The 11,590-nt window shown below is 41.3% G+C and overlaps 1 protein-coding gene across 1 annotated transcript in view; it reads left to right on the forward strand.

Moving 5' to 3' along the window:
- The window catches only part of PKP4 (plakophilin 4), a 307,598-nt gene extending 296,208 nt beyond the window's left edge, over positions 1–11,390 (forward strand). The window contains exons 16-21 of the mRNA XM_042781077.1: positions 449–644; positions 4,055–4,139; positions 4,263–4,380; positions 7,342–7,470; positions 9,394–9,467; positions 11,142–11,390. Coding sequence (XP_042637011.1) covers positions 449–644; positions 4,055–4,139; positions 4,263–4,380; positions 7,342–7,470; positions 9,394–9,467; positions 11,142–11,390 — 851 coding nt within the window. The remainder of the gene's footprint in view (positions 1–448; positions 645–4,054; positions 4,140–4,262; positions 4,381–7,341; positions 7,471–9,393; positions 9,468–11,141) is intronic.
- The last annotated feature ends 200 nt before the right edge of the window (positions 11,391–11,590 follow it).

Genomic DNA, 11,590 nt, shown 5'->3' on the forward strand with positions numbered 1-11,590 from the left:
GTAAATTTTGGTCAATGACATGAGACAAAGTATATGTGAACTGCTGTATGAAAAGTGAATTTACTCTGTAAATCTTCACCCAAATCCTAAAAAAAAAAAAAAAAAAAAAGAGTATTCTAATTCCTTTCCTTCTCAGTTATTGAAAATAGTCTAACTAAAGCAACTTGATTGGCATACCTAATTTGGTACACTGATTTACTTTTTCTGTCAGCAATTTACTGTACTGTTTTATAAACCAGTCATTCCTCAGGTGACACTGAAGTAGATGTTGACTTTCCCCTTATAATGACAGTGTTTGTTGTTTCCCTCTTCACTGTGGGTTTTACTTTTTTTTTTCCTTGTTGATGTTTGGGAGTTTTATTTCTAAGAAACTGTACTGTCAAAATCTTAAAACAGAACAAAAAACTAGTATCTTCTGAATGCAGAACTTAATTTTCTGCATTGGCAGGTAAATATGCCATGCGAGACCTGGTCAACCGGCTTCCCGGCGGTAACGGCCCTAGCATCCTGTCTGACGAAACCATGGCGGCCATCTGCTGTGCTCTGCACGAGGTCACCAGCAAAAACATGGAGAACGCCAAAGCCCTGGCCGACTCAGGAGGGATAGAAAAGCTGGTGAACATAACCAAAGGCAGAGGAGACAGGCAAGTCTGCTGCAGGAGAGGTAGCACACGGTAGTGATTGTTCCTGGGATTGTCCTGTGATAAGGGCCTTTGTGGAGGCTGCATTTCATGCTGGAAAGGATTTCTTCATTTCTTACAAGTTAATAAGCTCAGCTGTCTTTAGCAGTTAGGACCTGTTTTGCTGGGAGTGATATTTTCTGACATGTGTCCCCTTTTCTGGTTTTTAATTTATTTCAACACATTAATTTTGGTGGTTTCATCATGCTGACCCCTGGAAGAACCAGAAATGCCATGAGAAAAATCCAGAAGGCACCATTTCTCTTGTGCCTTGGCTCTGCTTTAGGCCCAAGGGGCTGACCTGCAAGAACATCTTCTTGAACGCTCAGTTCTGGGATTGATTTCTCTGCCAGGTGCCTAGAAAGTATTAAGATCAGCAGTCGGCAGCAGAGGCTGCAGTGTGGCCTCAGGACGCACCCTAGGTTTGAATCACACATTTCTCTTTGCTTCTAGATGACAGTCAATTGCTGAACAGCAGAAGTAGGCATTAGAAAATTAGTGGCAAAAATAGAAGGCTTTTTGTCATGGAGCTATAGCAATGTCAGTAAATTTGCCTCAGTATCAGATCAGAGAATCCTTTAAAGGCATGGTAGGTAGGGATGCTTTCTGCCTCACCCATGGTAAAATGGCCCCTCTCTGTCCCTCTCCATCCCCCTTAACCTTCCTTTATTCTCCTTCATGCCACTAACTTCTGACTGATACATTATTATGTATTATTTATGTATTATGTATTCTGGTGCCTGACTCCTGCCTCTAGACAGTTAGCTCCCCCCAGAGCAGGGACTTTGCCTTTTTTATTTGCTGCTGTATCTCCAGCATCTAGAACATTACCTGGCACATAGTAGGGACTCAGTAAATGGTTAATTGACTGAATGCAGTAGTAGACCTCATGTTGTGCCTCATCTAGTCATTTAGTTTATACCTTTTAAGAAATTTCTCAAATACAAGAATAACATAGCAAATACCCATATTCTCTCCCCTCTCAGAAACCACATTTAACAACACTTAGTCATATTTTCTTTAAGTTCTTTTTTTTTATGTATAGATACATTTTTTTTTAATTTTGCTAGTAATAAATGTGTATAATTTCCTTTTTATTTTCAAGGAAATAAGACATTACAGATAAAGCTAAGGTTCTGTTCTACTAACTCCCTTTCCTAGCCTCCTTCTTCCTCCCCTGAGGTAACTAGAATCCCCTTAGGTGCTTTTAAAATTTCATTTAAGTAGTCTTGATTGTTGAAAGGCATAAGAAAAAATGAGAAATACTGAACTAGTGCTGATTCCATTAGATATTGAAAGAAGACATCACCCATTTTATTTATTTATTTATTTTTTTAAACAAAATGAAATTGAGAAAGTTCTGGACCAAATCAAGTTACCTTCTAACTCTACACACTTAAATTCCCTCATGGTTTATTCACCAAGTATTTATTGTCTGCCTGCTATGTGTCAGGCACTGTTGTAGGTACTGGGGTTGCAGCAGTGGGAAGATCACACAATAGTCCCCACCCTCAAGGATCTTAAATTCCATGGGAGAAAAAGTGCAGCAAATGGGTAAATAACATGTATAGCATGTCAGATGGTACTGACTGACTGGTAGGGCAGATTATAAAAAGGAGAAGGAGAGAGGGCGTGCCTGGGTTAGGTGTGTGGGGTAGAAAACATTACAATTATAAATCTCATGGTCAGGGATAGAGGTCACAGGTTTAAGATGAGAGGAATTGGAGATGAGAATGTGTAAGTCTTTGGAGGAATTGTGCTGCAAAGATGAGTAGAGAACCTTCCTTGCTTTTCTCGTGAAGCAGGTTTTTAGCTCATGGAATTTGTGTCTAAAAACATCTAGCCTTGCTCTTTGTATCAAGGAGTATATGTGACATGCTCCTGCTCATTGGGTGTTGCAGATGTCATCCTTGGAGGTAGGCATGGGGTCTACCTTTCATGCTTCTATTCTGGCTGCCTAATACCTGAAGACAGGGAGATAAACATCAGGAAGAGTGTCAGGACCTAGCTGAGAATAAGATGGCTATTTGTGTGAGGGCTCCACTCCCCAATATCTACCTCCAGAGGTTTTCTTGGGTACCCAAAATTTCATTTATTGTTACTTCTTGTTGTTTGTTGTTAGGTACCATCGAGTTTCTTCCAACTCATAGTGACCCCATGTTGTTTGTTGGTATGGAGGTATTACCTTGCTCTGTGGTCCTTTTAGAAAGGCTTTGAGTGGATTGGTTTTACTTAATTCTGTCCATGACTAGTCAGGATTGGATCACTGAGAAGAGTGTGTCTTGGGTGTGAGGTAAGGGTGGAAATACATGGGGACTTTCCCACTACCAGAAATAGAGCCTGTGGAGCCCCAGAATCTGCCTATGCTCAGCCCTCACTGTCACCCTCAGAATCATCAGTGACCCATGCTCTGAGGTCAGGGGCAGAGGAAATGGCGTATGGCCTGTGCTCTGCTCTTCCTTCCCCTACTTCCTGAGAGTTTATTTGGGCAGGTAAGGGGTAGAAGAAAAAATCAGATTTTAGATTGGGAGGTATACATTTGAAGTCAGATTTTCAATATTAAAATGAATTCTGAAGATAGAGTGTTCAGTTATCCTCTGAGCTGACTTCCCTAGCACTGGGCAGTGAGTACCACCCCACCATGGTGATCTGAAAGTCTTAGCTGAGGCAAGAAGCTGAAACTCCCTCTTGATTGACTGGTGAGACCACTGATTAAGAACAGTAGTTGCCATAATGAAATTCACTGACTGTGGACTGTGATCAGAGATGCTTAAACTGAGCACCAGAGTACTAGAGTCCACTCAGAAACGTGCCTTCAGAGAGGTTAAAGTCAATAACTGGACATATTTTCCATGTCAAGCGCTTGAACACATACATATGCATTTATCAACATAGAGGTCTATGATTAAAAAAAGCTTTGAAGGTGTTTCTATGAAGGCCTGAAAGTGAGGGGGGAAGTTAAATTAACTTGAGAGCATCTCAGACGCTTGAGATGCATGGTCACAGTCACATTAAGCACAAAGCCCCAATGAGGATAGTGGCCCTTCATAGAGATAGCATAGAGGGGCAGCCTAGGGGTTGACACTTGCAAGAAGCCCTCAACTTAGAGAGTGATGGGTTCTTTTCAGCCACAGCTTCTCACACAGAGCTGGCTGCCTGACAGCCTACCATTTGTTCTTGCCACCTCTGGTCAGCCCTGAACATGATTGATTCCTAGATGCACTTCATTCCTTGGTGGTGTTTTTTAGCAATACCCTCGTGCCGAATGGTCCTGGAAAGATGGCCTCTTGGCCACTGGTTTGCAGCCTGATTCTCCTGAAGAGGAACCTGAGGCTGTGCCACTCCCATTCATTACATCCCTGCTGTCTCCCCAGATCGTCTCTGAAAGTAGTGAAGGCCGCAGCCCAGGTCTTGAATACATTATGGCAATATCGGGACCTTCGGAGCATTTATAAAAAGGTAACTCACAAGAATAGCTCTGGCACAATTAGCATTCATTGGAGCACACATTCATAATCATTTATTGTAATGAAATGTCATTATTTATTTTGAGAGGTTCCTTTTTGTCTTTTAACTCCACAGGATGGGTGGAATCAGAACCATTTTATTACACCTGTGTCGACATTAGAGCGAGACAGATTCAAATCACATCCTTCCTTGTCTACCACCAACCAACAGATGTCACCCATCATTCAGTCAGGTCAGTGGGTAAACATCACTCTCTCGTGAGAACATTTGTGTGACAGAACATTGTTTCTGTACTGGAGAAGACTAAACATAAGCTGATTAAGCCTGTCACCTCTAAGCACGGAGGAGGAATATTGGCCCATCTAGCTGAGAGCATTCTTTGGGAATTACAAGCTACTGTAAACAACAAACCCACTTTCCTCCTTCTATCTTAAAAGTCTATACAAGGTTACACCAGCTAGAGGTCTTAAGGTATACCAGGGCCCTCTCCCCTGCAATTCTGTTTCACTAGGTTTGAGAAGGGGCCCGGGAATTGAACACATTGGCCAGGTGGTCTGGATACAGAAGAGTAGGGGATCACACTTTGAGAAACACTGGATTATGCACAGAAGCATACCTAAGGTGTGACAGGTGCCATGGATACCACTTAAAGGGGGGATGCCACTGAGCAGTTTCTATTGACCCAGTGGGGCCCAGCATCCTTCCTCAAGCACGATAGATAAGAGGTGTGGGGGGACAGGTAGGGGCAGAGGAGGGCACTTATTCCTGGGTGCAAGTCCAAGGGACCACCAGACAAGGCTCAGAATGACTTTCTGAGGTGCTACAAATATGAAAGGTGCCTGACTGAGGCAGCCAGACAAGAGAAAGAAAGGTTTCAGTTGACTCCTCCCAGCTATGGTGTGTTCATCTTGAAATAGGGGGAGAGGTGCAGTTTAGAGACTGCCCCTGGGGATTTATTACCCTCCCTCTGCCCCTGAGGGCTGCGATTTCAGTGCTTACTGTGGCACTGTTCTCTAGATAGGCCTCTGGTTATGCACAAACACTGCTGCCATGTCCACCTGCTGGCTGTAAGTTTAAAATCTCCTTCAAAGTGATTTTTCACTTTTCCTGTGAAAGCTCTTAGAAACAAGGTTTTTGGGATATGGTCTTTAGGCCCACAGCACAGGAAATTGTTCATGGTCTCCTCTGTGCCTGCCTTTTTACCAAATTAAACCTTCATTCCTGGCTTCATTCAGAACCCCCAGAGCCCATGGCTGATGGATTTGTAGGGATTTCCTTTGATTTTTAGTTGAGAATCTTGGTTATCACAATGTTTACCTATTGATGGTGTTTTTCTTTCTTGGTAGAAAGAAAGAAAACAGTTCTGAGACATAGACTAAATTCTTTTATATGAAAGAATAGATTGCTACCAAGCCAAGACTATTCCTGTAAGTTTAATTCCTGACTAAAAGAAGCAGAGAAAGTAATAAATATCTGATTTTTATTTGGCTTTAAATCACCTATTCTGGCATGTAAATATTATCTGTTGTATTTAACTGTGCTACGGCTGGCAGTCTTATTTATCATGTGAACAAATGCGGCCAAAACGACTACTTTATGAGCAGTGGTTTTTGCCACATAATTGGATATCTTCATTTTTTCTAGAAATTTTTTAAAATTATCTGTGACTGCCGTGCACAGTATATATTTATATCTTGATTTTTAAATTAGAAGTTTTTTCTTCACAGAGACCTGCCCCTGTTGTTGAACATCCTTGCTGAGCTCCCAAGGGTAACCTAAGACTGTCTTGTTTTATAAAAATGCTCCAGATCCTTTAAGGAATCAGGACTCAGGTGTCGAGAGAAGCAAGAGATTTGGCTGCTTAACAAAAGGCACATGTAATAGGCAAAGGAATAATTTCAGACAGATTAGCACCTAATTATTGAACAATGAACTTGTTTTGAGGACCTTATAAATATACATACTAGACAGTGTTGTCCAATCCCTGTCCAAGTTCCTAGCTACCTTTTTTGGATTTCGTCCAGAAGTAGGGTATATTTTTACTCTTCTGTCTCCAGCTATTCTAGGCTGATCCCTCCCTTCAGCAATAGTGTGGGATCTGCTGATAGGGACTTCTGATGCTTTGCTAGTGTGTTTATAGAAGGCAGGCAGGTATGTCCTCTGTCCTTCTGTCTTCTAGAACATAAGCAAAGTGAATAGCACATGGACATTGCCCAAGCATGCTTACTTAACATGGAGCAAAGTGATTTTTAAGAAAAAGCATTACAAAGTCAGTCTTTTCTTTGAAAGCATCATTATGTGCCAAGAACACTGGTGGCAAGGTTTGGAGGCCACTGCTTTGAAGTGTATCAAATGAATTAAGTGGCCACTCTTCCTTATAATTAATTATAGTGCAAGCAAGATGATTTTCTTAATGAGAGAAAAAAATACATGAAATGTTTCTGTTATCCTTCTATGCAAAACTATCCAAAAGGAAACCCATGGATACGTATGTTATTTTTACATGTTTAGCGCTAGCTGGGATAAAAAGCTTCTTCTGGGTCTTTAGGAAGACTGGGCCTTCTCAGCTTTGCAAGCTTTTTGATGAGCCCAGCTTACTGGGTTTACATAATTTTCCTTACAGCTGATCACCATAAAAAGAATTTTAAATTTCATGGGCTAGACATTCTTATTGAAACACATTGAAAGATACAGGTATTTTTGAAATAATTAGAAATCAAAACATGTCATAAAAGATCTATTTAGAAGAGCTATACATAGCAGATAATAGATCGTTTTACAAGCACCAGAACTGAGATCATAAAATAGCAGTATAACTCTTGCATAGCTAATGAGGTATTATCACTCACTTTGCTTCCAAGGCCTAACCAAGTCATTGAGACACACTGTTTGGCAACCTGCATGATTTCTGCAATGCCTTTCTCTAACTGGGCAGCTAGTACTTTAGCTGGGAGCAAGCTCAGGCACTGACTTTGCTGATTCACCCAGTGGCAGGCAGGGCACATGCAGGGTGCTCAGGCCTGGCTGCTCTTCAACTCACAGCACCTCTAAGACCCGATTTTCAGCACCAGCTTCTGTGGCATTTCTAATTATTGATCTTTGTTTTTCCGGAGAGGATTTTCCAGAAGCATTAACAACCTGATTTCTCTTTTTTCTCTTTTCTTTCTTCCTCCTCCTTTTGCTTCTCCCTCAGTCGGCAGCACCTCTTCTTCACCAGCACTGTTAGGAATCAGAGACCCTCGCTCTGAATACGATAGGACCCAGCCACCTATGCAGTATTACAATAGTCAAGGGGATGCCACACATAAAGGCCTGTACCCGGGTAAGATGCCAATTGGGTGTATAATACAGTATCTCCAAACATCGTGTGTGTCCAGGCACTGGTCCAATAGCCTGGGAAGTAGCCCGTGCCTATATTTAGATGGCTCCCCAGCAGCCAACAGTGTGTCAGTCCCACCACTTCCTTCTTCAGGAACTGTTGCCTTTTCCACTTGTTTTAAGTAAAACAAGCTGATGTAGTGATATGCTGGGTCACAAATAAAAAGAGGGCTGTATCCAAATGAGAGGAGTCCCTGGGTGTACAGAAGGTTAACTTGCTCACCTGCCCAACAAAAGGTTGGAGGTTCAGATCCACCCAGAGGCACCTCATACGAAAGGCCTGGTGATCTTCCCCAAAAAATTAGCCAATGACAATCCTATGGAGCACAGTTGTAGTGGGACACACAGGTCACCATGAGTTGCAATCGATTTCATGGCAGCTGGTTATCCAAATGGGAAATGAGTTCAGGCTGTCCAGCTATACAGTCCCTTTGCTTCTAGTCCCTCCCCTCCCTGATGGAGCAGCCTCTGTTTTCCATGTACATCTGAACGGTGATCCCTATGGCTTTGTAGAGGCTACATCTCCTAGATAAGCTTATTTCTTAAATACAAAACCTGAGAATGAAGATCTAGTTTCATTTATGTTCTCATGGAATTGCATTTGAATGAATAGCAAAATGTATGTGTTTCTCCTCAGAGTAATTTTTTTAAAGAGTAACAAAAATAACATTGCATACTATTAATACTTTTGTGTCTTATTCAGAAAACTGTGCATATAATTTATTTAAAGGATCCCAGCTCAAAGGGTTAACAAGATTCATGTCTCCATTCTCAACTATCTTTCAAATTATAACTACTCAAGAGATTTTTAACAAGGCAGTGTGAGCTACCATTTTTAAGAGTGCTCCTTTCTCAAAAAAAAAAGCTATTTATTAAAAAATAAATAATAGATGGTAGCAATTTAACTACTGCTGGGGAAGCATTCTCAGTTGTGCTGTTGTCTTTGAAATTGTGATTTCACAGGACTGTTTACTAATCGACTATTGTTACTATGGCAATTAATAGCTCAGAAAATTACAGAGGCTACATTTCAAACACCATGCTCTTTGCAAAGGAAATACACATACAGGGCTGTTGCTGCTCCTGACTTTTGGCAGCTGCTTTATTTTAGAGTGCCTCTTTAGCCTGCACACCTTCTGCATGTGCTTTTGCTTCAAGAAACTAATTTTCAATAAGTATGTTTCCTTATCCTCATTAAAAAAATATATAAAACTTTTTGTTAGCCTTAACAATAATAGAAGAGTAACCAATGACATCATCAGAATTCTGCTGTGGACTCTTGAAGACCTTGATCTTATTACCAAGTGCTTTTTGTTTAATACATAGTTCAATACGGCAGACCCAAAACTTTGCCTCCACGTAGCCCAACTGCTTTGAACACTCCTGTGCTGCTCTTCCGTGACCTGAGGTTTTGAATCAAAGCTGTTCTGAAGGATAGTGTCTTTCCTAATACTGTTTGCCATCTTCTCTGTGACCCAGTGCTCTAGCTTAGACCCTAGAAGCAGTGCTCATCAACTCAAGGAGCAGTGCTGTACTGGTGTTCAAACCAGCCCAGGAAATCTGTGAGGAGCAGTTTGCGATACAAATCACAGCAAATCAAAGTGTGAACAGCTCCCCACAGTGATCAGAGGTTAAGAAAGAACCCTCTTTCATGAAATACACATGGCCTATTTTTGCCATTCTCACTAGCCCCTGATTGCCTTGAAGTAAAGCCAGGCTAGATCCAGGGAAGCCATGACTCCTGGTCTGTAGTGACACCTGGAAGGCAGGTCCTCTCAGGAACTCACCAGCCCTAGTATAGGGACCACACACCCTAGTAGACCAGTTATGAGCACGTGTTTTAATTTCATAAAATATTTTCTTACAGGCTCCAGCAAACCTTCACCAATTTACATCAGTTCCTATTCCTCACCAGCAAGAGAACAAAATAGACGGCTACAGGTGAATTTGCAATATCATTTTACAGAAGGGCGATTAGCAGGGATCAGCACTGTGAGGGGTCCATGCTGGTTGACTTGCCAGCACTGAGCCAACACAGCAGGGGCACAGGCTCTTTCCCAGGGAATCTTTGCTCCTCGGAAACTCATCCGTGGGTTAAGCAAATCACTTCCAAAGTAGCCTGATGTTCTTGAGTGTGTGAATCGGTGCTGCTGAGACCACCGTGCCACTGAGGGGAACCACCTGAGAAATATTTAACAATTCCCTTTCCAACTCATTTTTCTATTAAAATCTAAAATTTCTTTCATCTTCTTTGTGGGGAAAGGTGGGTAAGCACATTTCTTTCTCTCATCTCAGTGTTCTTTTTTTTCGGATACCTCATTCTCCATCTTCATGACTCCCTCTCCGCCATCCCTTCATAATTTAAAAACATTGAGTCCACAGCCAGGCCTCTATTAGCCCCAAAGGTCAAGGGAGATACATACAGTCCCTGCTAGGTTGGACCCCACTTTCTAAATGGGGACTGGTAGTTGTAATAATACACTCAAATCTCTGCTTTTATAGGGTCCTAAAATAAGCTTCAGGTCCTTCCTAATAATCCATCTAGGTCACCTTCCAATAACATGTGAGCAGTAAGAATCTCCCAAAACAAGGTTGTAACCTGCCTTCTGATATTCTAAGACCTCCCTCCATTTTATCTTCTTTTTTCTATAGTTGGAAGAAAAATAGTTTCCCATTACTCATAATTAATATTTAATAATTAACACATAATTAATATGATATTTTTTGTAGCCCAGAAAAATAACCTCAGAATCACAACTCTAACATACATTAAAGAGTTTTGCTCTGAAATCTCTTAAGTACTTAAAATGGCAAACATGATGTTGATACCTATGTCACATTTTACTAAGTGGAAAAATTGGGGTATGGTCAAGAAGAAAGAAAAACATAAGAACCATGATGATTTTCCTCCAAACATATTTGAAGAAATTAATGTGAGGTCATAAGTACACAAGGAAATGGGGAGACAGTCCCCCACCCCCTGGGTGAACGTCCACAGGAGCTTCCTCACAGGTGTATTTTTGAGCCCTGGTTAGAGAAGCCTTTTCTTCTAGGAAAAAGTCTCTGTTAGTCCCAGAAGTCAAGTCTAGGGTTGTATCTCTTCACATCTCTTCTAATATTACTATTGTTTTGAGATTGCTTATTCCTTTACTATCACAACTTACAGCAGAGCTTCCAATGTATGACTGTTATTCACCAAACCACATATTTCTTTCAGTGGTTGCCCTGTGTCAAAGCAAAACTCAGGCACATCATCTTGTTGGTAAGGGTCCTCTTCCACAGCACAGCACAGAGCAGGCGCCAGTCAGGATGGGAGGTAGCCAGGGGCTGCTTGCCACAGAGGTCTTGGGCTCTCCTGAGGCACCAACTTCTGTGGAGGCCTTTAGGACAAGACAAGACTTTATCGCACTTATACCCACCTGTAATGGTACAGTTTTAAATCCTTGCAGTCCATTAGTAAACATACCGTGTTCACTAGAAACAGCTTTTAACCATAAGTCCATAAATACTGAATATTGCTTTAAAAATATGAAACGGGAAGCCCACATTTATTTGCCTTAAACTCATGTTTTGGAGGATTGCTTTCATTTATTTGGTTTTTCATTTTGTCAACAGCACCAACAGTTGTATTATACGCAAGATGACTCCAACAGAAAGAACTTTGATGCGTACAGATTATATTTACAGTCTCCTCATAGCTATGAAGATCCTTATTTTGATGATCGAGTTCACTTTCCAGCTTCTACTGATTATTCAACACAGTATGGACTGAAATCGACCACAAATTACGTAGACTTTTATTCCACTAAACAACCTTCTTACAGAGCAGAACAGTATCCAGGGTCCCCAGACTCCTGGGTGTAGCATCAAGATGCTCAGTAGAGGAACTCTTTCTTTCTAATATTGTTTGGATTGAGATGAAAAGTCCGTCTTGCTGATTTGATGGTGAAATGTGAAAGTGAAAGGAAGGAATGAGTGAAGAGCATTTTTTTTTTTTTTTTTTCTTTTTTGAGGAATTATCAGGGAAGTGAAACCTTTGGAAGAAAGGACTTTCTAAGCTCTAT

The sequence above is a fragment of the Orycteropus afer genome, unplaced genomic scaffold (genome assembly GCF_000298275.1).
Source record: "Orycteropus afer afer isolate SDZICR_OR568_19922 unplaced genomic scaffold, OryAfe1.0 scaffold00084, whole genome shotgun sequence".
In the NCBI taxonomy this organism is placed as follows: domain Eukaryota; kingdom Metazoa; phylum Chordata; class Mammalia; order Tubulidentata; family Orycteropodidae; genus Orycteropus; species Orycteropus afer.